The sequence below is a fragment of the Paroedura picta genome, chromosome 4 (assembly GCF_049243985.1).
Source record: "Paroedura picta isolate Pp20150507F chromosome 4, Ppicta_v3.0, whole genome shotgun sequence".
NCBI lineage: Eukaryota > Metazoa > Chordata > Lepidosauria > Squamata > Gekkonidae > Paroedura > Paroedura picta.
In genome coordinates, this window is record NC_135372.1 from 26047325 (window position 1) to 26073562 (window position 26238).

The 26238-nt window shown below is 50.6% G+C and overlaps 1 protein-coding gene across 16 annotated transcripts in view; it reads left to right on the plus strand.

The window, feature by feature from the left end:
* The window catches only part of GATAD2A (GATA zinc finger domain containing 2A), an 88366-nt gene that overhangs the window by 50650 nt on the left and 11478 nt on the right, over nt 1-26238 (plus strand). For 13 of the 16 annotated variants that reach the window (XM_077332025.1, XM_077332029.1, XM_077332024.1 and 10 more), the window contains 4 exons: nt 5062-5339; nt 19968-20097; nt 22569-22700; nt 25043-25135. In XM_077332025.1, coding sequence (XP_077188140.1) covers nt 5071-5339; nt 19968-20097; nt 22569-22700; nt 25043-25135 — 624 coding nt within the window. In that variant the 5' untranslated portion in view covers nt 5062-5070. Of the gene's footprint in view, nt 1-4452; nt 4474-5061; nt 5340-19967; nt 20098-22568; nt 22701-25042; nt 25136-26238 lie in introns of those variants that run through there. The other 3 variants (XM_077332018.1, XM_077332019.1, XM_077332020.1) reach the window with 2 other exon arrangements.

Genomic DNA, 26238 nt, shown 5'->3' on the forward strand with positions numbered 1-26238 from the left:
GTGGACTAGGGATGAAGCAGGATGGGAGCTGGCAACAGGCTTCCCCCCCCCCCCAGCTCTTATGGGACGGAGGATGCAGCAGCCCACCACCACCGGTGGTGAGGAGTCAGCGAACAGCAGTGGGGCACCCATGGGGGAGGCGGCCTCTTGGGCTGCTGCCACCAGCTGAGAGGTGCAGAAGAGCAAGCCAGGGGATGGGAAGGGCAGCCACCTCCTGTGTGTAGAGCCCATATTTCTTGGATGCCTCCTTAGCAGTAGCAGGAGCAAGGAAGTCCTGTCAGGCCTCCACAGTGGATGCGGACAAGCCCGCAGGTCCGCAGACCCTCCACATTCCCAGCTGCTGTGCACGAGGAGGAGGTGATGGACATTGATACGGGCTCTGTGGAGGAGGCAGCTGGTCCACGCAGGCCCCACCTGCAACAAGGAGGTGTGCTGGCAGAGCCACATGGTTGAAGTGCAGGAGGGGCAGGGAAGAACCTCTGATTGGCCCTCAGTGGGGGAGGGCCTTCCCAGTGAGGGCCAATCAGAGCCCCCCCCCCCACTGCTTCTTGACTGCACACCAGCCCCTCTTGAGTGGCCGTTCATGACGAGGGCCCTCTCCCCGAGGGCCAATCAGAGGGCTGGCGCATTGTTGGAAGCACCGTTACGATTTTATGTGATATGATGATGATTCTTTCTAAAAGGTGCTGCCAACTAGTTGAGCGGGAGATTTGGTTAAAATATTTTCAAGATCTTCTTAGAACCCACAGAGAGGCCTTCTCTTTCTCCTGGAGGACTTCATTCAAGCGGGAACCCCCATAACAAAATACTGCTCAATTCCAGGTGTTCTCTGTGTGGGGACAGATGCAGAATTACTTGCGTGGCTGGTTAGCTGCGTAACCAATTGAGATTTCTTTCACTGGACAGCAGCCCTAATTCCTGCGTAGGGGCTGTGACTCAGCGGTTGAGCATCTGCTTGGCATGCCGAGGGTCCCAGGATCCATCCCCAAACATCTTGAATACAAAGAGCCGGGCAGTAGGTTATGGGAAAGACAGCATGAGCCACTGCCAGCCTGAGTACACAGTAGAAGCCCTGATGGACCAGCGGTCTGATTCAGTAAATGGCAGTTTTTTCGTGTGTTCCTTCCAAACGACTCTTGAAATTTGCATTCCTTCTGTGTTTCCCCTGCAAATTTTCTCCTCTGTGCCCATCCTTCCACACAGGCGGCTTTTCCCTCACTGTGTGATAACATTCTTTCACAGACATCCATGCTGACAAAAGACCAATGCCTGAATTATTCCAGTAAAAACAGAGTCCGGGAAGCACCGTTAAGACCAACAAAGATTTATTCAGGGCGTGAGCTTTCGAGTGCAAGTACTCTTCGTCAGACTATGAACTCCCTACATGAAAGGGAATATATAGCAAAAATCAGTTAATTATTTCAGGTTTGTCCTCATCTTTGTTTGTGTTTAAAGGGTGGGGGTAAAAAAGAAATTGCCCATTTAATCTTTCTGTCTTTGGCAGCGGAGTCCATGTTATTAGCCTGAAGACCCTTGTTTTTAAAGTATCATGAACAGCTGGTTGCCTTTGTGAATTAAAAGCCCTTCCTAGATGAATAGGCATTGCATAAGATGGACAATATTTTCATACCCCAATTTTCACTGCCTGAAGGAGTCCCAGAGTGACTTACAATTGCCTTCCCTTCCTCTCCCCACAACAGACACCCTGTGAGGTGGGTGAGGCTGAGGGAGACCTGATATCACTGAAGAAGAAGAAGAGTTGGTTCTTATATGCCGCTTTTCTCTACCCCAAGGAGGCTCAAAGCGGCTTACATTTGCCTTCCCTTTCCTCTCCCCACAACAGACACCCTGTGAGGTGGGTGAGGCTGAGAGAGCCCTGATATTACTGAAGAAGAAGATTTGGTTCTTATATGCTGCTTTTCTCTACCCGAAAGAGTCTCAAAGCGGCCTCCAATTGCCTTCCCTTCTCTCCCCACAACAGACACCGGGAGAGGCAGGTGAGGCAGAGATCTCTGAGCTACTGCTCTGCGAGGAAAGCTCTAAGAGGACTGTGACCAGCCCAAAGTCACTCAGCTGGCTGCATGTGGAGGAGCAGGGAATCAAACCTGACTCCCCGGAGCAGAAGCCGCTGCTCTTAACCACTGCACCAAGCTGGTTCTCAGCACCTAGACTGAATTAAAAATGGTAGATTGAAGTCCAGTAGAGAGCAATAGAAATGTACAGGTGTAGGCTTTTGACAGTCAAAGTTCCATTCCTACTTTTATATTACTGGGTGAGGGAGGTGAAGAGATTCCTGGAGCCTGGGAAGGACGGAGTCTGAGGAGGGGAAGGGGCTCGGCAGGAATAAGGTCCCCTCCAAGCCACTTGCTGAAGCTGCCATTGTCTTCAGGAAGCTAAGCAGGGTCAGCACTGGGATGGGAGGCCACCAAGAAAGTCCAGAGTCACTATACACAGAGACAGGCATTGGCTAAGTGTCGGCACTTCTCTCAATAGTAAAAAGCAGGTGCACCCAGAAGAGTCAGACTGCTGTCCCCCTACTGCCTCAAATTCCTCAGCACCCCTCCCCCCTGGATCCTTCCACCGCCCCTTGGGAACCCCTAGTCTATTCATTTATTTATTGTGTTTATATACCACCCTCCCCGGAGTCTAACCACTCTGGCTGTCTTCGATAGATATGTATGATGTCAGCCCATGGCTTTTGGAGCGGGGAGGGCAGGTACCACCAGCAGCAGCTTCCACTGTGGCATCCCTAGCGCATCCGCTCTCGGTGCGCATTCATGCAGCATGCCGCTCAATGTAAGAGTCGGGACTACTCGTCTGGACTGAGCAGACCAGGATGGACTCAGCGTGGCTCCTTGTGTTGCCAGCGGCGCAGTCCCCTGCTCCCAAAGGGCTCCACTGCAGCCTTCTGCGTTGTGACATTGGCAAAGGGCTCTTGAATTCACCCCTCCCTCCCCGGCAGTGCAATGCCAATAGAGAGCCATCTGAGCCGAGATAGAAGGCAGGGGAAATGGGGCAGTTGAAACAGTTCTGGTGGGAAGGCTATGTGCTCCTTGGCCTGGGGGCAGTTGGAGCCCTTTGCCCCCTGAAAAGCCTCTGTGTAAACTAAGCTGCCAAAGCGTCTTCAAGCAGAGGCTGGACAGATCCTTATCCTGGATGCTTGAGGCTGATCCTGCATTGAGCAGGGGGTGGGACTAGATGGCCTGTGTGGCCCCTTCCCACTCTAGGATTCTATGATTCTAGTTCAGCAGTGGAATGGGCTGCCTCAGGAGGTGGGGAGCTCCCCCTCACTGGTGGTCTTCAAGCAGCAGCTGGACAGATCCTCATCCTGGATGCTTGAGGCTGATCCTGCACTGAGCAGGGGGTGGGGCTAAATGGCCTGTGTGGACCCTTCCCTCTCTAGGATTCTATGAATATGGATTCCTTCTGGAAGAGGAAAAGCTAGTCCAGATGTTGGTTTGTTCCAGGGCTCTTTTCCTGAAACCTGCATGTGAGAAAATTCTGCTTGGATGTAGCAAAAGGTGTGCATCTTGGCTCCTAGGTGGAATGGACTGTCGATGAGCAGCTAAGTTGGAGTGTGGCATTTCTCACGTACCAGCCATGGGTTACTGCTGCCCTTGCCTAGGAGGCCTATGGTGGGCCAGGATCTCCCCCCCCCCTTCAGCTTTAGAGGGTTTCTTGGGCAGGCTAGTGTCAGGACAGTAGACACCAGTGCTTCCCTTACAAACGTCTAGTTCTCAAACTTGTGAGTGAGAACAGTTCTGCCCCGCTTTTTTCTTTCTCTCTCTCTTGCCGCACAGCTTGCTGCTCCCTTCCTCAGAACGCCATGGCCGATTCTTTTTGCAAGGGATGCTGGTTTGCTACTGGTCTCGGAAAGGGAGGGCGAGCAGGGGCGGAACATGTTCAGTGGCTTTTGCATGCCCCTCCCTCCTCTTCTTATAAAACTTCTGCAGGCTGGAGCATCTCGGAAAACCCATCGGCTGCCACTTTTCCCCAAAGTGAGAAGGGAAGTCGGAGGGGTTCGGAAAGCGCTTTGGCCAACTTCTTCCCTGCCCCTCTCCTCCTTTGATCTTCCTTGGCTCCTCCCCATTGCGTCCCCCCCCCACACTCCCCAAAGTTTTACTTGCAGGCATCGGTTTTCCCCCCAAGAGTACTTGGGCACCTATGGATGCACCTCCGACTGCTTCCCGCGCTGCCCCTTTAAAAGGGGGGGGGGGGATGCTCTGGGCTGCCTGTGCTGGAATGCTCTCTCGGAGGCAGGCAGATGCTGTCGCCGCTGCAGCGGTGGTATCTCCCCGCGAGGGGTTAACAACACTTAGCTTGTTGTCTGGAACCAGTTCAGACCGGTTTTCTGGAAAGTGCTTTGTCTCTCCGACTGAATCCTGGGAAAAGGTCATGTGTGGACCTAGTGATGTCATGAGATCACAAACTGAGTCAGCTCTTTTGCATCAGATATGTGTGTCTGTCTTGCAGGTAACAGTGGAACAGGCTTGTGGGGGGGGGGGAAGCAGCCGAGGGACGGTAGAGAAGAGGGTGGCCAAGCCTCCCAAACTAACTTTGAAAAGCCCCTTTCCTTGAGATCACCCCCCCCCCCCCATCTTGATTCCCAGAGGACCTCACTTACTTCTGGCACTGCAAGTTTTGGGGACCTCGTTAATGAAGGAAGCATCAACTCGAGGGCTTTGGTTTCCGAGGCAGCCTCGGTCTGTTTAGGGAGAGTGGCCAGCCGGCCGGGACGACACAGGGCAGGCCTGAAATCCCTTCCTTGCTTTGGGAGTCCAGCAATCAGTATAGAACCTGCAGGCAGATGGCCCCGAGGTTCCTAAAAAGGAAATTCCCATGCACACACAGGGCGGGTAGGGATTTCCTGGTAGGCAGCTCTCTCTGGGCAAGTTTTAGGCCTAGGCTGGTGAGGATGTGACTTGCCCAGTTGGAGTGCTGTTTGAGGCCTGTTTGAGCTCCCGGACATTGGGCCCTCTGTGTAAAAACAGCCGCTTGTCCCATGGAATGGGGGCAGCCCCAAATCACCCGTTTCTTTCTCCTCTCGCGCCTTCTCCCCAGAGCACCATAATGACGGAAGAAGCCTGCCGGACACGGAGCCAGAAGCGAGCGCTGGAACGCGAGAGCAACCAGAACGACGTCGACAGCAAAAAGATGAAGCTGGACACAGGCCTTTTGGGGGCCACGGAGGCCAGTGCCGAAGGCGGGGACCTTAAGATAAAGACTGACCCCACGTCTGGGAGGGTCCCGGGACTATTGAAAGGAGGGGAAATGAAAGCCGGCATCAAAGTGGAGGTGCCGACGGGGGACGAGCCGGTGGACATGAGCACGTCGAAAAGGTAGGTAGCCGTCACTCTTGTTTCTGCTGTTCCGGATTGGAGCTGTGTTTGATTTCCAGGAATCTGGAAGCTGGATCACCCTGCCTCTCACGGCAGCTTGGAGGCCTCGACCCACAGCGACTGGCTTTGTTAGTGGCTTGGTGGAACTGCTGTGGTCGGAGGCAGTCTATCTCAGTACCTGAAGGAGAGCTTTCCAGAAGCATCCAGAAGCATCAGCCTGGGTGCTGTCCGGGCTCAGTTGTTCAGTCTGTGGACCTTGGCTTTGCTTTGTCTTCCAAAGTTGACCTTTGAGGGCCCAATGGGTTGAGATGGTTTACTCCAGATAATCTGGAAACTGACCCCAGACCTTATCTTTGGGGTCAAACTCATTCCTTTTAGGTGCCACCACCATATCGGCCTTTGGTGGAAGCTTGGCCAGCCTGAATCGAACTTCCACAGTTGTACTAAACCATGTGGCTTTGTCTCTTCTGGGGGGTGGGGATGTCTCTATTCTGGCACTAGACCCCCCCCTCCCACTGACCGAAGTAGCACCCACAAATTGTGGCACATCCCCTTTCCCTCTGGCACATCATCTTCTGTGATTTCATCCCCTTTTCTACAAGGGCAGCCAACGTGCAAAGGCAGAAAGGTTCCGGAATTGAAGACCTTGTTCCATCTTCACTTCTTCATCAGCACAGGCAGGAATTGTAGCTCTCGAGCAGTGTGGTATGGTAACCTGCATTGCATGGAGACAATCTATTGACAAATGCCAGCATTTTTGTCTGTGCTGATGTAATAGGTCATGAAAAACCAAAGGTGGAACGAGGTATTCAATACCAGAACCTTGTTGCATATATCGGAATAAAAAGAAGACAACTTCTGTATGCACCTTTGAATTTTTTTTGGGCTGGTTTTGCCAGCGATGCTGCAGTGCTTTTTTTCTTTTCCTGGCGGTGTTGTAACCATTTCCTGTAGCTGCCTATGATGATTTGCTTGCAGTGGTTTAGAGTGGCAACTTCTAATCTGGAGAGCTGGGTTTGATTCCCCTGCTCCTCCACATGCAGCCAGCTGGGTGACCTTAAGCTAATCACAGTCCTGTTAGAGCTGTTTCTCTCAGAGCTTTCTCAGTCTCACCTAGCTGACAGGGTGTCTGTTGTAGGGAGAGGAAAGGTGACTGTAAGCTGCTTTGAGACTCCTTCGGGTAGAGAAAAGTGGCATATAAGAACCAACTCTTCTTCTTCTTCAGTAATCTCAGGGCTCTCTCAGCCTCCCCTCCCTCACAGGGTGATTGTTGTGGGGAGAGGAAAGGAAAGGTGACTGTACTCTTTCGGGTAGAGAAAAGTGGGGTATAAAAAAAACAACTCTTCTTTAACTTCCACTGCTGTGGATTGGCAGGGCTGTAGTTCAGTCGCTGAGCACTTCCGCTAGCAGCCAGTTAAATCCTCGGCCCCTCTAGTTCAAAAATTTCAGGTATTAGGTTACTTTCAGGAAAGGCTTTTCTCTGCCGAAGACCCAGGACAAAACAAGCTGGAGACCTCGGAGTTGGTAGAAGGCAAAATTGTACATTGGTTTAAACAGGAACAGGCTTACCCGGGTGGTGGTGAAAATTTGGAAATTTTTAAACAGAGGCTGGATAACCATCTGATGGAGAGGCTGATTCTGTGAAGGCTCAAGGGGGTGGCAGGTGACAGTGGACGAGAGATAGGGTTGTGAGTGTCCTGCATAGTGCAGGGGGTTGGACTAGATGACCCATGAGGTCCCTTCCAACTCTATTATTCTATGCTTCTATGAAGCAGAAGTATTTGCTTTCAGTTTTTCTTTCTACCACCCCATCCCCCACCATTAAACTGCAGCCAACTTACCGCAGACCTGTAGGGCAGCCAGAAGTGGTACGATCATGTGGAATAAGGTTGGGAAGCAGAGCTGTGTACTCGCCCACCCAGGGCCCCTCCATGGGAGGGGAATAGGTCAACATTGACCATATTGGCCATGGGAGGGGAATAGGTCAACATTGACCATATGTGGTCATATCACACGATAAATGTTTAACAAACGTTAAAACTATATCTAAAATTAATTAACTTCCATCCATTTGGGAAACCCTTCTAGGGCTGTCAAGACACCCCAGGGTTTCCGGAAACCCTGCTGAGACAGCCTGCTAGAGTTTCCAGAGCAAGAGTCATTCAAAGGTGGTTTGCTGTCGGGCATCCCTGGACTTCCTTGGTGCTCTCCCACCCAAGTGTCACCAGGGCTGACCCTGCTTAGCTTCTGAGATCTGATGAGATCAGGTCAGCCTGGGCTTCTCTGGGTCAATATGCAGGTCACCTTTGCCATGCGCAAGATTTTGTTGGCCCTTCTGCCCACACAGCTGAAACTCGATGAGAAAGAGGCTAATTCTTCGAGTGGCTTCTTCTTTGATGCTCATGAAAACAGACCCGAATGGTGCCCTGTTCTATCCTCGCAATACTCCTGCTAGTAGGTATGGTAGACTGCAAGGAGCTAACCAGCCCAGGGGAGTTTCCTAGGGAAATTCTGGTTTTAAAAGGAAGAGAGAGACAGAAAGACAGACATGTGCATTCTCGAAACAACAAACAAACTGAGCCTGAGAGCCTCCCCAAGCAAGTGTGCAAGTTCTATTTCCGTCACAGGTGAGAGTTATCCCCCTTTTCTTCGTCTCTCTTACAAATATTAGGAAGGAGAGAGAGTGTTTCCTGATGAAGTTTCAGCTGAGCAATCATTGTCAAGGTTCTGGCAAACTTTTAGAACGTGTAGGTGATCCTGTTAGAGCAGGGGTAGTCAACCTTTGGTCCTCCAGATGTTCATGGACTACAATTCCCATGAGCCCCTGCCAGCATTTGCTGGCAGGGGCTCATGGGAATTGTAGTCCATGAACATCTGGAGGACCTCAGGTTGACTACTGCCACCCCCTTGGCTGCAAAGCTACATTCCTTGTCCGTCCGTCCCCCATGCACACACATACGAATAAACACCTATTTCCTGGTGTTAGGTCTACTGCAAATTCAAAACACACAGTATAGCCTACTTTTCTTTTTGGGTTGTTGTGCAATGGCCATGTTTGAGTCAGGGGAAATATATGTGCAAGTTCTTTGTAGTAGTCATCTGTAAAAGCCACTTTGAGGGCTCGTTGGGGAGAAAAACAGATGGGGGTGGGGGAAAGAGAGAGAAGCAAACAATAGAGAAGCCCATGGTCAGGAGCAAGCAGGAGAAGGCTTTCCCAATCCCAAATAGGAGGAGGGTTGCCAACGCTGGGGTGAAGAAATGCCTGGAGCTCTGGAGTGGAGCCTGGGAAGGACGGAGTCTGAGGAGAGGAAGGAGCTCAGCAGGAATACAGTCCCCTCCAGGCCACCTGCTGAAGCTGCCATTGTCTTCAGGAAGCTAAGCAGGGCTGGCCCTGGTCAGCAATGGGATGGGAGGCCACCAAGTCCAGGGTCAGCACTATCCAGAGACGGACATTGGCAAGCCACCTTGGAACGCTTCTTGCTAGGAAAACAGGGCTGCAGGAGGAAAAGTCAGACTATTGCCCCCAAATCCCTCACCACCCTGTTGGATTCTTCCAGCTCCCCTGGGGGTTGAGGGTGTACCGCCCACCTTGGGAACCCCTGTGTTGAAGCCTGTGAACTTAGCTTAGTAGAGGACAGATTCTCAATCACTTTTGCTAGTACCTTCTTCGCTTTTGTCCCTAGTTTGGCCCAAAGCAGCCTTTCAGCATCGCAGACTAAGGGCCACCTCTATGACCTGTCTGCATTTTACCTGGAGGCATCAGGGATTGAAGCACAGAGCAGCTCTGCCCCTAAGCCAGGGCCTTTGCTGAGAGTACCCTGTGACCAGTAAGCTTGGAGCAGGATTGTCAGCTTCATGGTGACTTTAGCTCCCTGGACAGGAAGCGCGTGTGATGCTGGTCCCCAGTATGAAGTGCGACGAGCATCCCTTGTTTTCCCAGCTTCAGTCCTACAGCCAGGCCTAAAAGCAGACGGGGAAGTATCTCTAAATCGTTTCTCTCATCCGAGAAAGCTTGGAATTGTCCAACCAGTACCGACTCAGTTCCTTTGCTCAGGAACGGGATACTTGAGATTTTTAAGATCTTTGCCGGTATCTGTGTTGTCATTCTTGGCTTTTCCAGTCCCTTAAATCACCAGGCTGTGCCAGTTTTTAAAAATAAGTCCTCAGAATTGAAAAGAAGAACCTGCTGTGCCGGGAGGGCAAGTTCTGCTGGTGAAACTCTGTGTTGTGCGTTCCTGCTCCACCCTGCAGCTACCGCATTTGACACACAATTTTAGCCCGTGTAGGATGTTCCCTTGGTTTTGGCCAATGGATGGCACACAGAGAGAGAGAGAGAGAGAGAGAGAGAGAACTTTATTTTGTTAGCTTTGATTTATTTTCCTTTAACTTGATTTCACATCCACATGGTTGGAGGTGGGGGAGATTTCTTAGGAAAAGTGCGGGCGGGTGGGGAGGGGGCCAACATCTTAAGCTACCTTTGCTGTTGCATAGGTGATAAATGGAGCATCCCTTCCCTTTGGTCTCCTCATTGAAAAACAAATGCTATATTTATTTATTTTTCAGTTTATATACCTTGCTCTCCCAAAGGGCTCACAGCTGTTTACGACAATAAAACATTAAAAAACAGTAAAACCCCATAAAATCCTCCCTTATAGGGACGGGGGGAGGGGGTTCAGAAAACAATGGCCAAAGTTAGTAAGGGTTTGTGCACCTTTCCTATGTGGAGCAGAGTTTGGGGATTTTTCGTTCCAAAAAGAGAGGCTTCCTCTGCCCTCCAGTGAGTGTGCACACACACATTTTTGAACTCCCGGGTGTGGGGAAAATGGCTATAGATCTTTTTCACCCTTTCCGGAAACATTGGCGCTAGGCTTGTGTGCTTCGGCTGCTGAAGCAGCCATTCAAGCCCAAAGCAGCCCGCGGTGCGGCGGGGAGGGGCGGTGCTGGCGCATGACCCGGTGCCCACACACAGGGGCAGAGCTCTGCGCCTGTGTGCGGCAACTGGCGCGCTGGTGCTGCCCCCCCCCCACGCCGGAGAGCTATGCTTGTTACTCTTTTACTATTCGCGATGAGAATATTTGGGAATGAACCTATTGAGGCCCAGGTCACAACCGTTGCCTGCATGGCGTTTTGACACCTTTACCAAGCAGGGCAACCTTACCTGTCGCCATCCGACCTGGCCTTTGTGATTCGTACAGCTGTCAAACTGGACTACTGCAACTTGCAGGGCTGCCCTTGAAACTACTCTGGAAGCTTCTACTGAAGAAGAATAGTTGTTTTTTATACTCCGCTTTTCCCTGCCTAAAGGAGTCTCAAAGCGGCGTACATTCGCCTTCCCTTTCCTCTCCCCACAACAGACACCCTGTGGGGTGGGTAAGGCTGAGAGAGCCCTGATATCACTGCTCAGTCAGAACAGCTTTATCAGTGCTGTGGCGAGCCCAAGGACACCCTGAGCCTTCAGGCATGCCCTAGTATGTATTGTTCTGCAGGGAGCTGTTTTAATAGTAGTAGTAGTAGTAGTAGTAGTAATAGTAATAGTAATAGTAATAATAATTTTAGTTGAAATCTGAGAAGCCAGCGAGGTGGCTGGACAGAATTATCCCTGAGCACCAGCTGTAATTGTCAGCCATCTAGCTGTGGGTAGCCCATTCCGGTATGGACCAGCCCCTGGTCGTTTTCCATTGTAGCTCCCGCTTAATGGACCAGGCTCTCTCAGTAGGTCCCTCTCTGAAGCACTACAAGACCTGCTTCTTTGCCAGGGCTTTTGAGGATAATCATAGAATTATAGAGTTGGAAGGGACCTCATGGATCATCTAGTCCAGTGGTCCCCAACCTTTTTATCACCGGGGACCACTCAACGCCTTTTACTGAGGCCCGGTGAGGGGGGGTAGTTTACTCCTCGACTCTCAACCACTGCCCTAGCGCTCTCTGATCGCTCTGGTAATGCTTAAACATCCCTTCAAAATAAGATACAGACACGCCACAACAATGAACATAAGGAACATTTTATTTTAATGGACATTTTAATTCATAATGACAAATCAGTGGGAACCCTGAGCTTGTTTCTCTGCAACGAGATAGTCCCACCTGGGAGTGATGGGAGACAATGACACCCAAAGTGTGTAGTAAAGGGCCGGGGGGGGGATGAAGTAAAGGGCCGGGGGGGGAGGAGAAGACGTCCTTCGGGGCCCACCTCCAATTAGTCGACGGACCACATGTGGTCCGCAGCCCACAGGTTGGGGATCGCTAATCTAGTTCTACCCCCTGCACTATGCAGGACACTCACAACCCTATTACTCATCCACTGTAACATGTTGTAGGCATTTGGGGGGGAGGCAGGGTAGAGATTTGGGCTTTTGAAGGCAGTATGATATAGCCCTTCTCTTCAGATCTCAGAACCTGAGCAGGGTCAGAACTTGAAGGAGGGGTCACCAAGGAAGACTGCAGGGGAAGGCAATGGCCCACCACCTCTGATTCACTCTTGCGTTGAAAGCCCTTTGCTGAGGTCATCTGCATCTTGATGACAGTTCCCACAAGCATGCACAAGAGAACACACACACACACACAGAGATATTTGATTTTTAGTTTTACATCCATTATTGTAAATGGAACTACAAGAAAAGTCAGAAGATAATTCTGTAGTGGGTTGGACTAGATGACCCTGGAGGTCCCTTCCAACTCTATGATTCTATAAATATGTTCCACATAATATATTTCTGGTAAGGGCTTGGAGGAGGAGCTGGTCTCGTGGTTTAAGTGTCACTCTGTGCTTAACACCCACTCAGGGCAGCTGTCCCGCCCCCTGAATGCCTCCTCCAACTGGCTTGTGTATCTCTCCAGCGGCCAGCCAATTGCCTTCTGTCCCCCACCCCTGACCACCCCCTCCTTCTTCCACTTCCCTCTGCTTGGAGGCTGCAGATCCCTGCCATGTGAGAACTACTGCTGCCGGTGAGTTCCCTAACACAGGGGTAGTCAACCTGTGGTCCTCCAGATGTCCATGGACTACAATTCCCATGAGCCCCTGCCAGAAAACACTGGCAGGGGCTCATGGGAATTGTAGTCCATGGACATCTGGAGGACCACAGGTTGACTACCTCTGCCCTAACAGATGCCTACAGCCTTTCCAGGGAGGGGGAGGCCGTCCACAGAGTTCTTCCACCCCACCCCCCAATCTAGCACGTGTTGTATTCCTGAATGCAACGGGCTTGGCCCCTAGTGCTTTAATAATAATAGTAGGGGCCTTCCCTTTCCTTGACCCTCCCAATGCTGCAATCAGTTATGAATTATTTTCTTAACACATTTACAAGTTGCAAAATTGGGGGACTTTTGATGAATACTGCTGGCTCCTGGTGGCATCTATATACTGGAGAGGGTTCACATCCGTTTCATGTACGTGATAAGCCTTGCAACAACATCCTTGTGGGGTAGGCCAGATTTGGCCCCATGCTGCAGCTGAAATTGGGCAAGGAGGAGGGATTTCCATCTGCTGCCCAATCTTTTCCCTGAGTAGGGGAGGGGCATGTCTGGATTGTGGATCCTGGGAGCCACAGGACAATCAAAGTTCTTTGACTGCCTCTTGAACTCTCCATGGAGCAGATTTGGTAGAAGAAAGAGTCCTGAAGCTGCAGAGAGGAATGTACCGTCGAATGCTTTTCAGTGTGTAGTTTGGAAACCACAGTGTTAGAGCATCTGCTTTGTATGCAGAAGGTCCCAGATTCAATTCCTGGCATTTCCAGTTAAAAGGATGGGGTAGCGGGTGTTGAGGTAGACCTCTACCTGAGACCCTGGAGAACCAGCTATTCCCAACCTTTAGTTGGTCATAGCGCTCCTAGGAGCTCTTCTCAGGTTCCAGGGCCCCCTGCTGTTGGCTTGCTCAGTGAGGGAGGCTAAAAAATGCCTAAGCTAAGAGTGAATGAACTATACTCGACAAACCTTGTTTTATATATAAAAGTAAAGGTATCCCCCTGTGCAAGCACCGAGTCATGTCTGACCCTTGGGGTGACGCCTTCTAGCGTTTTCTTGGCAGACTCAATACGGGGTGGTTTGCCAGTGCCTTCCCCAGTCATTACCATTTACCCCCCAGTAAGCTGGGTACTCATTTTACTGACCTCGGAAGGATGGAAGGCTGAGTCCACCTTGAGCCAGCTGCTGGGATTGAACTCCCAGCCTCATGGTCAGAGCTTCAGACAGCATGTTGGCTGCCTTACCACCCTGCGCCACAAGAGGCTCATGTCTTATATATATGCAAAAGCAAAAATGAAATAGGACCCTGTGAAGGACCAGACACAAAGCAAGTATTAGGGCATTGGGAAACCAGTATGGTGTATCCGATGTCACAGAATAATAAAGAGACTTCTAAGGAGTCTTCAAACTTCAGTTGGTGTCTGCAAAGCCTTAAGCTAAGGAGTAACCATGGTTGTAACAGTCTTACTCTGAAAAGACTCAGTCTTTCTCTGAATTGAAGCTTCCTGTTGAAAACATTGAAATTGATGTCCCTTGAAAAAGCCACACAGCGAAACACGTTGGGGATCTGTTTAATATTTGGGACGTTTAAGCAGGGGTAGTCAACCTGTGGTCCTCCAGATTTCCATGGACTGCAATTCCCATGAGCCCCTGAAAACCAAGAGAAAACGAAACAAAAACCCACCACCATTGCAAACCACCACCACCCCAAAAACAAACTTCCTTTTATCTTCAAACCGGTATTTCATGATGATAAAATGGATCCATTTCCCTATAGAACAAGGAAGTAGAATCCACCTGTTCAGTGGGCCCAAGAGATTTCTGATTTCTCAAACGCTGGCAGGGGCTCATGGGAATTGTAGTCCATGGACATCTGGAGGACCACAGGTTGACTACCCCTGCATTAAAGAACCAACTGAAGTTTGAAGACAGAAGTCTGTTTATTATACTGTGACACTGGATACACCATACTGGTCTTCCAGCACCTTATTACTTGATTCTGCACTTCTCCATACGCAGGGCAGATTTTGAGAACATTCAACCGAGAGAACTACATGCATTTTTTTTTCTTGAATGCATTAATTCAGGCACACACAAACTAACGGGTTGCGTGCCTTTTCTTTCCCGAGCAATTAATGCCACAATATGTGACATAAACCCTTTGGGCTCCCCGTCTCACATTTTTCAATCTTTGGCTCAAATATGCCAGGGCTCCCCAGGGGGCCATAGGGCCCCTGTTGAGAATGGCTGCTCTAACCACTACCGGATGCCATCAACTGATACTACTGCAAAATGATCTAACATTTCAACCTTCGTGTGTTTCTTTTGCAAATGCCTGCTGCCAGCTTCTAGAGTGTGGTGGTGTGGGTAAGAACAGCGGCTTGTAATCTGGTGATCCAGGTTCGATTCCCTGCTCCTCCACATGCAGCCAGCTGGGTGACCTTGGGCTAGTCACAGTCCTGATAGAGCTGTTCTTTCAGAGCTCTCTCAGCTCCGCCTACCCCACAGGGTGTCTGTTGTGATGAGGGGAAGGGAAGTGAATTGTAAGCCACTTTGATACTGTTTTGGGTAGAGAAAAGTGGGGTATAAAAACTAGGTCTTCCTGCCGAGTTGGTCCTGACATTCTGGTAACTATGAACGCATCTATTCTTAAATCCCCCAGATGACTATGGACTACAATTACCATGAGCCCCTGCCAGGTGGTTTAAATCAGTTTCCATGCATGCTGGGCAGGGGCTTATGGTGACAGCTGGAGAGCCACAGTTTGGCCACCCTGAGCCTAGAACACATCTGGAAAGGAGCCCTTTCAAAACTTCTGTGTGTGTGCGTTATGAGTATGAAGAACAAGGAGAGTTGGTTCTTATATGCCACTTTTCTCTATCCGAAGGAGTCTCAAAGCGGCTTCCAGTTGCCTTCCCTTTCCTCTCCCCACAACAGACACCCTGTGGGGTGGGTGAGGTTGAGAGAGCCCTGATATTACTGAAGAAGAAGAAGAGTTGGTTCTTATATGCCACTTTTCTCTACCCAAAGGAGGCTCAAAGCAGCTTACAGTCACCTTCCCTTTCCTCTCCCCACAACAGACACCCTGTGAGGGAGGTGAGGCTGAGAGAGCCCTGATATTACTGAAGAAGAAGAGTTGGTTCTTAGATGCCGCTTTTCTCTACCCGAAGGAGGCTCAAAGCGGCTTACAGTCTCCTTCCCATTCCTCTCCCACAACAGACACCCTGTGGGGTGGGTGAGGCTGAGAGAGCCCTGATGTCACTGCTCGGTCAGAACAGCTTTATCAGCGTCGTGGCGAGCCCAAGGTCACCCAGCTGGTTGCATGTGGAAAAGTGCAGAATCAAACCCGGCACGCCAGATTAGAAGTCTGCACTCCTAACCACTGCACCAAACTGAAGTGCTTTGGATCCCTCCTGAAACTTCCTCTTTCTGGCTCTTATCATGAGTTGCCAGGGAAGGAAAGTTTTGAATGCTCGCCGTTCCTTTGGCTGCCCATCAACGCCCACCTCTCTCTCTCCCCCTCATCGCAAACTTCCTGGGTCCGCTCCATTTTCTCCTTCCGCTACCTGTCTCCTCCTCCGCCTCACTCCCTCCACAAAATGAAAGCTGAGTGTCAGGAAACCGGTTCCAGCTGCCTCGTTGCCATGGCTTTTCCCACGACACGGGAAGGAATGGTGAAAAGGGTCACGTGACTGGTGGGGGGGGTTGGCCGAGTGCCCCGGTCACGTGGCTCCTGGGGTTAGCATCCAGGAAGCTCACGAGGGATGCTCCCTTGATGGATGGGGAAGAGGGCGGGAACAATGGGATGGGCTCACCCTCAGGGACTTCCTGGGCACCCCTGGGGCCTGGTTGTGCCTGGGCCACTTTGCAAAATTGGCTTGTGGTTCCCGGCATCGTTTTGGAAGCAGGGCTCTCCTGCCATTGACGACAGTGTTACTCAGTAGGTGCTAGATTTTTTTTTTTTAATTTCCATGTATTGTTCTTATGTTATTATGTAAACCGCCCTGAGCCCCCGGGGAGGACGGTATATAAATATAATAAACGAATTAATTAAAAAAACCCACTTTGCCCAGAGAATCAAAGCAGGAGCGTACCTCCCCCTGCAGAACTGGGTGCCAAAGAAAGCCCCAGCTCCTAGCTTCAGGCAATGAACCACCCCCAACCCACCAAACCTGTCTTAGAACTTGATGTGTGCATGCACAGGTGACACTGCGCAGATATGCTTGATCTGAAGTGGTGCTCAGAGACCTCCCCAAACGTCTTGAGGTGCCTGCCCACCCGGTCCTTGCCTGCATCTATTTCTCAGCATGGATGTCAGTCCCTTCCAGGGCTCTTGTTTGCTTGCCAAGGGCTGGGAGCCGTGGCCTTTGTACCTGACCTGAGCACAATCCAGTCTCTTGGAGGTAGCATGCATTGGGGGGGGGGGAGAGAAAGGGAGACATCCCTGGGAGCTCCTACACAAATGTGGTCCCATAAAAGCCAGTATCCCTGAATTGCTGTTGTTAGATTGGGTTGCCAAAATGGTACGCTCAGAGGGGTGTCTTGATCTGCAGTGAACCTCAAGCTTCTGGACAGGGATTTTGAATGCAAGATAAAAAGGTAAAGGTATCCCCTGTGCAAGCACCGAGTCATGTCTGACCCTTGGGGTGACGCCCTCCAGCGTTTTCATGGCAGACTCAATACGGGGCGGTTTGCCAGTGCCTTCCCCAGTCATTACCGTTTACCCCCCAGCAAGCTGGGTACTCATTTTACTGCCCTCGGAAGGATGGAAGGCTGAGTCAACCTTGAGCCGGCTGCTGGGATTGAACTCCCAGCCTCATGGGCAGAGCTTTCAGACTGCATGTCTGCTGCCTTACCACTCTGCACCACAAGAGGCTCTTAAGCAAGATAGTTGGCTTAAAAAAGAATCTTTAGCCCCGTCCTTTGGTAAGTGTAATTTTGACCCCCGCCACGTCTCCGGTAAAGTCCTACATTATATGGTTACTTACTTATCTCTCTCTCTCCCTCCCAAATTTACTCATGGTGAATTTGATAACAGATCCCCTTTCTTCCCGACTGGCTGTTACCTTTCAAACTTCCAAAACTAATATATTTGTATTGGCATGCCCTCTAGAGGCGTATGGCAGGATTACAGCTCCATCCCTTCCTCCTCTACTCCTCAGAGTGTAAAACTTGCACACAGGCTGACGCTTTGGCCCTGGGGAGGGGCCCCCCTTCCAACAGCCCACCACTTCTGAGCCAGCCCGGCACCCTCTGGCAGCATCCTGCTCACACGCTTTATATCACTAGAGTTTTAAGAGCCACCTGGCTGGATTGGACTCGGAGGCCTAGCATCCGCGGCCGGCCGTCTGGAAACCTGAACGAGGCGAATAGGGACTGAGTGATCCCGATATATTAAGTCCGGAAGCCTATAAGCAGGGCATGAAGACCACCCTCCCCCTTTGTGGCATGGCCCCTGTGGCTCAGAGATGTTAACACCTTGCAGAAATCCTGTATGCTGGGGGTGGCCAGACTGTGGCTCTCCAGATGTCCATGGACTACAATTCCCATGAGCCCCTGCTGGCAGGGGCTCATGGGAGTTGTAGTCCATGGACATCTGGAGAGCCACAGTCTGGCCACCCCTGCGTATTTCATGGCAGAACCCTACATGACTTGGGATTTCTGTATCTGAAGGACTATCTACACCCATTCCTTCCTGTCCAGGAAATCACAGAGAGAGACCCTCCTGACTGTGCCACCTGTCAGGGAGCCTTGTCTGGGTGGGTATTTCAGTGGCATCCCCACAATTATGGCCCAATCTCCCCAGGGACGTACACGGATGTCCCTCATTGTCAGACTTCAGGGGCCGTTGAAGGCAGCTTTATGGCGTTTGATAGATTTAGAATTTTACTGGCCGTCCTCGTTGGAGTTTGGAACGATTGACTTTTCGTTGGGTTTTATGATGGTTTTATTGTGTTTTATTGCAACGTTTTATTATTGCGTTTCTTTGCAACTGTTTGATCCCACTAATTTAATTGCTGGAGCTCTACTCCTGCCTGTTACTAATGGCAGCCACTGGTTTACGGATTGTTTTATGGTTCTGTTTTATTTTTTTGGTGTAGAGCTAGTTTGGTGTAGTGGTTAGGAGTTCTAATCTGGCATGCCAAGTTCGATTCTGCACTCCCCAACATGCAGCGAGCTGGGTGACCTTGGGCTCGCCACGGCACTGATAAAGCTGTTCTGACTGAGCAGTGATATCAGGGCTCTCTCAGCCTCACCCACCTCACAGGGTGTCTGTTGTGGGGAGAGGGAAGGCGACTATAAGCTGCTTTAAGACTCCTTCAAGTAGAGAAAAGCGTCATATAAGAACCAACTCCTCCTCCTCCTTCCTCCACCGTCTCCAGCCTGCTGTGCAGGAAGGGACAGCCTAGAAATTCAATAATAATAATAATAATAATAATAATAATAAGGTAAGCTGCTTTGAGTTCTGAAAGGGAGGAAAGTGGCTACATTTCTTTTTTAATGGATGGCTACTCAGGGGTTCTGCTTTGTACCACTGCTAAGGGCAAGAAGCGCACAATTCAAGTTGTTGGGTGGCCCATTCAGGATTTCCATTGGAGCACAGTGCGTGCTTCCCCATAACATTGCCTGCATTCCTAATAGCCCACGTAACTGTTGGGGAGGAGAGAATCAGGATACAACCTTCCAATTCTTCTCTCAATTGAAAGGTGGCCTTCTTGCCACCTTGCAGGGACTCTTCCTCCCCCCCCCCCCCCCCAAATCCCAGGGTCTGGCAGCTGCAAGGGAAATCCCGGGAGATGGCTAGGTGGTCTGGGACTCCTGCCACCCAAGAATCCTCTTGCCAGGTCCCAGCAGGGAAGCAATAAGAGAATTCCCAGGGGGCGGGGGAAGGCTGGATGAGAATGCCAGCTCCAGTGTGGGAGCCAACAATCTCGTCTCCGCAGAGGGCCAGGCTGCAAAAGGTGGGTCCTCCTGGCTGAGTGTGGCCCAGGGACCTGTGCATAATGGTTTTGTACTTGCAAGTGTGTGAGGGGGCCTCCTTTGGCCGACCGTTGTCAGCAGCACGCTTGGGATTTTGCACGCAGAAGGTCCCTGGTTTAATCCCCACCGTGTCTGGCTTAAAACGGTTAGAGGAAATGGCCAGCCTGGATCTTTGGCAAGCTACTGCCAGATGGAGGAGGCCTGTCGTGGACTGAGTAGAAACCTGTATTCTAGCTTTGGCTCCTTCGTATACGCTACAGGAATCCTCAGGAATTCCATTTGGAAATCTCGCTCTCCTGCAGAGCTTTATGACAAAGCCTTGGTGCTGTTTTCGATGCAGATGACCAAACAGGATGCTCTACCAAAATTGAGAAACACTGTGTGATTGGCCTTTGGGGAGAATCCTCCGGTTTGGCTCAGCAAAGGCCCTGCTTCTCAGGGTTGCCTGCCACACTGACAGAGGCAGGGAAGGAATGCTTTGACACCAACCAACTCTTGATGTGCTAGAGCAGGGGTAGTCAAACTGCGGCCCTCCAGATGTCCATGGACTACAATTCCCAGGAGCCCCTGCCAGCATTCACTGGCAGGGGCTCCTAGGAATTGTAGTCCATGCAGTTTGACAACCCCTATGCCTAGAGGGTTGGTGGATTCCCCCCTGATGTTCTTTCTCTTCTGGGCTGCCCGCAGTGATGCCAAGCGAGAGCGGAGAGTCCCGTCGCCGGACGTAATAGTCCTCTCAGACAACGAGCCGTCGAGTCCCAGAATGAATGGGCTGACAAAAATAGCCATCAAAGAGACCAGCGCAGAGGTGTTGATGGTGAGTCAAGATGCCCGCTGCCCAAGGGGAGGGCTGGACCACCCCACCCCCCCATTTCTCCTCCCGCAGGATATTCGTGAGAATCTGAGTGTTCAGTGGCATCCGTCGGCCTTGTTCATCCGTGTTCGGTCTGCCACAGAGTTTCACCTGGTGGCTCTCCCTGTCTGGAACAGTGAAAGCACCCATGCCGTCCTCTCTGCAAAACATTTGGGTCATGCGGTGCTCGTCTCTGGGATCCTTCCTGGCCCGCCTGAAGCACATTGCAGTTCAAAAAGCCGGCTGCTGGACACCGCTCAGCTGCTTAAGCTAGGGTTGCATGCTCCGAACCGCGCCACAGCGTACAACCCTAGCTTCAGCCCCTTTGCAACTCTTTCCAAGCTGGACCCACTGCAGAGTCTTGGGACTTTGCCTTCCAAACAGCCCCTTCCCTTCACAGAGTCTCCTGTGACCCTCATTCTCCAGCCCTGCACTCCTCAGTTGCCCAAAGTTGTCCTGCTCACTTTTAAAGATCGCACTCATCTTTGCAGAACCCTGGGGGGGGGCAGCCTTTTTCACGCTTTTAACTGAAGCATGTTGCAGGCTTTGAGGTGACCCTGAAACAGTGTCACCTGGCCATGCCTCCCTGCCACACTCCCGGATGTGACATTCCACTCCTCCTCTCTCCCTCCAACCCACCCACCCAGAGTTTTAAAAAAAATGAACCCCCCCCCCACCAATCCCAAGGGGAGTCACCAGGTTGAGCCTGAAATGCCAGGCCACAGTGATGGGTGAGACTTATGTCCCAGTCCTCCCAAGTCCCAAAGCAGCTCTGCCAGGTTTTGCCTGATGCCAGGGCAGGCCCACATTCCCTCCAAGAGTCCCCACTGGGGGGGGGACCATGAAACAGCCACTACCATCCTCAAGAGGGCTCATTGCCAGGGCCCCTCCCCTTCCCACCCCCTCTAGGGTCATCATTGGCCACTTTGGGAGGGGGTGGGTCAGTGTGCCCAATGAGGTGAAAACCACCCTGGGTCCTTTTAAAAATCTTTTATTTCTATAAACATGAATGAATGAATGAATGAATGAATGAATGAATGAATGAATGAATGAATGAATGAATGAATGAATGAATGAATGAATGAATGAATGAATGAATGAATGAATGAATGAATGAATGAATGAATGAATGAATGAATGAATGAATGAATGAATGAATGAATGAATGAATGAATGAATGAATGAATGAATGAATGAATGAATGAATGAATGAATGAATGAATGAATGAATGAATGAATGAATGAATGAATGAATGAATGAATGAATGAATGAATGAATGAATGAATGAATGAATGAATGAATGAATGAATGAATGAATGAATGAATGAATGAATGAATGAATGAATGAATGAATGAATGAATGAATGAATGAATGAATGAATGAATGAATGAATGAATGAATGAATGAATGAATGAATGAATGAATGAATGAATGAATGAATGAATGAATGAATGAATGAATGAATGAATGAATGAATGAATGAATGAATGAATGAATGAATGAATGAATGAATGAATGAAAAATTAAATCCCTCCCAACTGGTATAACCCCTCCAGTGTTCTGGTGTAACCCCTGGGTTATAAATAACCCTGGGTGGGAAACACTGCCTGGGAGTGGTGGTCTTCTGGAAATGACTCTGCTCCCCCCCCCCCCAGCCATTTGTGATCCCTTGAAACCCATAGCAAAAGGCTGCAGATATTTCCTCATATGCTTTCATGTGGATAACTGTCAGTTTGCTGTAGCACAGTGAAATTCGAGTCCAATCGCATCTTTAGGGGCAACTAAATTTTCCAGGAGATTGGCTTCCGAGGGGCAACGCTCACTTCCTCAAATACAAGTAGGAACAGAAATCCCTGATAGGGATGGTGGATATAAGGGAGCGGGGAATCTTTCCTTCTTGTATCTGATGAAGGGAGCACATCTGGAAAATCCGGTTGGTCTAAGGTGATTCTGGATTCAAATCTTGCTCTTCTATTGCAGACCAACACTGTTACTCACCTGAAAGTGTATTAGGGAGGAAAAAGGGGTGGGTTTTTAGGGATCACAGAATAAATCCTGAATTTGGGTTTCAGAAGGAATTTCCCTCCAGGCCAGATCAGGGTTTTTGCCTTCCTCTGTGCATGGAGCAGGTGGGAGTGGGGAGCATAGCTGTGAATTTCCTGCACGGTGCAGTGGGTTGAAGGAAATTACCCTTGGGGTACCTACCAGGGTACGAAAGGGACTCTGACTCTTGAATGACTGTACCCTGGGAAATCTTGTTGGTTTTTAAGGAGCTTCTGGGTTTGAGTCTTGATCGCTGTCCTTTTGTTCCTGACTGCTTCGCTTCGTTCTCTCCCTTCTCCCTTGCTGCCCTGAACTGAAAGAGAAACTGACTCGTCCTTCTTCTCTCCCACCCCGCCTGCTTCCTTCCTTCCTCTCATCCGGTCCCCGCAGAAAAGCAGCCCCGAAGAGCGAGAGCAAATGATCAAGCAGCTGAAGGAAGAGCTGCGGTTGGAAGAGGCAAAACTGGTGCTGTTGAAAAAGCTTCGGCAGAGTCAGATTCAGAAGGAAGTGACGGCTCAGAAGGTACACGGCTGGACCTCTTCTTGTTTTTTCCCGCGGCTCCTTTTTAAAACTGCGCCAGCTTAGAGACTTCCAGGCGGCTTCCCATTCGCCTGGAAAAGTAGAATACAACTTTGGTTTGTTTTTTTAAACCCTCTTCTGCTGCTTGCCCTCCCTGCCTCTGATATTCCAGAAGGGAAGTACTTATTTATCATATTTATTTATCATATACTTCTATACCGCCCTCCCCGGAGGCTCAGGGCGGTTTACATTATAACAGAGAACAATACATAAAACAGTCTGTAACCCTTGGGTTATAAATAACTTCTGAACATGGAGGGTGTTTCATTCTGCACTTAAGACTAACAGGCTTTAGCAGACAGCAGATCTGGATGGGAGCAACAGTCCATCGAGTCCAACATCCTGTTTCCAAAACCAGTCGGCCACATGTTTGCTGGGAAGGCCACAGATAGGGCGTGGAGGGCTTGCCGCCTGTGCCCAGTGTGTGGTCCTCGGAGATAGATAGACCCTGCGTGGCCAGAGGCTGTTCGCTAATCCTCACTAATCCATGCTGATGTCTGCAGAAAGAGAGGGCAGAGGAGCGCAGCCAGGATGATGAGGGGGTTGGAGGAGCTTCCCTAGGAGAACGGCAGAAGAGTCGGGGACTTTTCCGTTTAGAAAAGAGATGACTGAGGGCAGGGGACGCGAGAGAGGTTTATAAAATTGTGCATGGGGTGGAGAGAGTGGACAAAGAACTTTTTCTCTCCCAAAATACTAGAACTCGAGGGCATCCAATGAAACTGATGGGTGGTAGGTATTGAAGGAATACTGCTTTACACAGACCGTTTATGCACTGGGAACTTCACTGCCCCAGCTCCCATACAGGAGCCCAAATTGGGGGCAGATGAGGTGCACCAGGCCAAATGCTCCCCCATGTGGGTGCAGGAAGAGGTGGGGCAACCTGCCACAACTAAAGCTCCAGCCTGCAGCCCGGCATGAAACCTCCAGTGCATAACCTCCAGTTTCATGTATCGTTGACTAGTTTTAATGTAAACCGCCCTGAGCCTTCGGGGAGGGCGGTATATAAATCTAAATAAATAAATAAATAAACGGTCACAGAGAGTAATTAAAATGTGGAATTTGCTGCCAGATTTAAAAGGGTTGATGTAGATTCATGGATATCTGTCAATGGCTACTAACCATGATGAGTAAGTAGAACATCCACATTCAGAGGCACTAATTCTCTGAATCCCAGAGCCAGGAGACAACCAGGGGAAGCCCTCGACCTCTGTGCCCTGTTGTTGGTCGTCCAGAGGAACTGGTTGGCCACCGTGTGAGGCAGAATGCTGGACTAGAATGACCCTCACTGGTCTAATCCAGCAGGGCTGATATGAAGGCCTTGGCCTCTGTGCCCTGTTGTTGGACCTCCAGAGGAACTGGCTGGCCGTGGTGTGAGACAAGATGCTGGACTAGATGGACCACAGGCTTGATCCAGCTGGGCTGTTCTGATGTTCTTATGAAGGCCTCAGCCTCTCTGCCCTGTTGTTGATCCTTCAGAGGAACTGGTTGGCCAATGTGTGAGACAGGAGGCTGGACTGGATGGACTGTTGGTCTGATCCAACAGGGTGCTTCTGATGTTCTTATGACACACACATGGCCGCAGTTTGTTGAATTCTTCAGAAGATCAATATTGTTTTGGGTGGAAAGTGGCATCTCGTCTCAGCTGACGTATGTTGACCCCAGAGGGTTTTCAAGGAAAGAGACCAGAGGGGTGGTTTGCCATTGCCCATCTCTGCACAGTGACTCCAGGTTTCTTTCACGGTCTCCCATCCAAGGGCTAATCCGAGAGAGGTCTTTTTTGAGGGGTCTGTGGCAAACCATATCCTAGCCTGTGAGGATCTGATCCATCAGGGCTCTTGTTAGGAGCCACAAGACACTGAGAGCGGTTCCTCAGTGGAACAAGCTTCCTCGGGAGGTGGTGGGTTCTCCATCTTTGGGAATTTTTAAACAGAGGCTGGATAGCCATCTGATGGAGAGGCTGATTCTGTGAAGGTTCAAGGGGGTGGCAGGCTGCAGTGGAGGAGCGATAGGGTTGTGAGTGTCCTGCATAGTGCAAGGGGTTGAACTGGATGACCCGGGAGGTCCCTTCCAGCTCTATGATTCTAAGAAGAAGGGAAGCTCCACGTGCAGAGGCAGGATACCTCTGGGATGGAGGGACCAGCAACAGAGGAGGGCCCTGCCTTGCAGTACTTCCAGCAGGGTGGCCTACATCTCTGAGCTGCTGATCGGCCCATCTTTTAAAGAACAAATCGCCTTTCTTGGATTGATGCAGCTGTTGTTCCCCACCCCACCCTGCTGTCTTGCAGCCGGCTGGCTCCTCAGGAAATACTGTGGCAACCCCTCCGCCATTGGTGCGGGGGACACAGACCCTCACTTCTAGCAAGTCATCCCTCATTCAGGTGAGTCTACAGAGAGAGGGAAAGTCTCTCGACCTCCTGGGTAAGCTAGATGGCTGGAGGTGAAGCCGTGTGTCTTAATTGCCGGGGGGGGGGGGGAGGATGCATTTGCCTCTGAAGTTCTGCAGAAAGGAAATGCACCACCATCCCCTAAAAGCAACAGTGAAAGCCAGTTCTGCTTCCCTGAAAAGAAACCATTTGCACGAGTAGTCCACTCGGCTGTGCAGAATCGCAGGCCTCTTCCGTCCCTGCTGGCACCAGAGAGTGGGATTCACTAGAAGGAGGTGTAAATTACAGGCCAAAAGGCACTGGCTGGGTATTGGGAGGAAAAGGCTTTCTACAATCAAGAGTAGCTCAGAAGTGGGATTAGCAATTTATGGGGATGGCGAAACCCAACCCCACCCCAGCAGTCTTCAAGCAGCGATTGGACAAACACTTGGCAGAGATGCTCCATGGACTACAATTCCCATGAGCTCCTTCCCTCAGCAGAGCCACAGTTTGGCCACCCCTGCTCTAGGCTGCCTTTGGCAAGAGTTTGGACTAGATCGATGGCCTGTATGGCCCCTCCAATTCTGTGAGTTCCAAAGCATCTGTAGGGACCTAAAGGAGGTCAGCAGTCAAAGTCAGCATCTTAGCTTTCTCTTAGTCTTCATGGGCTATTTGGAAGTGAGGGAAGAAAGCTGCGGCATGTTCCACTCTTCCATCTGCTGTGATTCCGCGCGAGTCGTCGTTCTGTGTGGAAGGCAACGAGGCGGCCCCCTCCAAGGGCCACTGGTCCCTTCTGCCTTTTGTTCAGCTGTCCACGATTGCTGAGAATTGGCAGGAGAGCCCTTTGTGCTGAAGGCAGGTCAGGAGGCGGCCAAGAACCACCAGATCCCTCCTGCCTATACCGTAGGAGCGACCGGCCTGAGCATGATTCTTCCTTCATCCCAGAGTCATAGAGCCGGAAGGACCTCCAGGGTCATCTAGTCCAACCCCCCCGCTCAATGCTTTCAGCTTGCCAATTCCACCTTCTGTTAGACTAGGAGGATTGTTTAAAAAAATGGCCTTTTTTACTGTTCAGAAAAGTGAAACCGGTTTCCTTCTCGCCCCTATTTCCCATCATC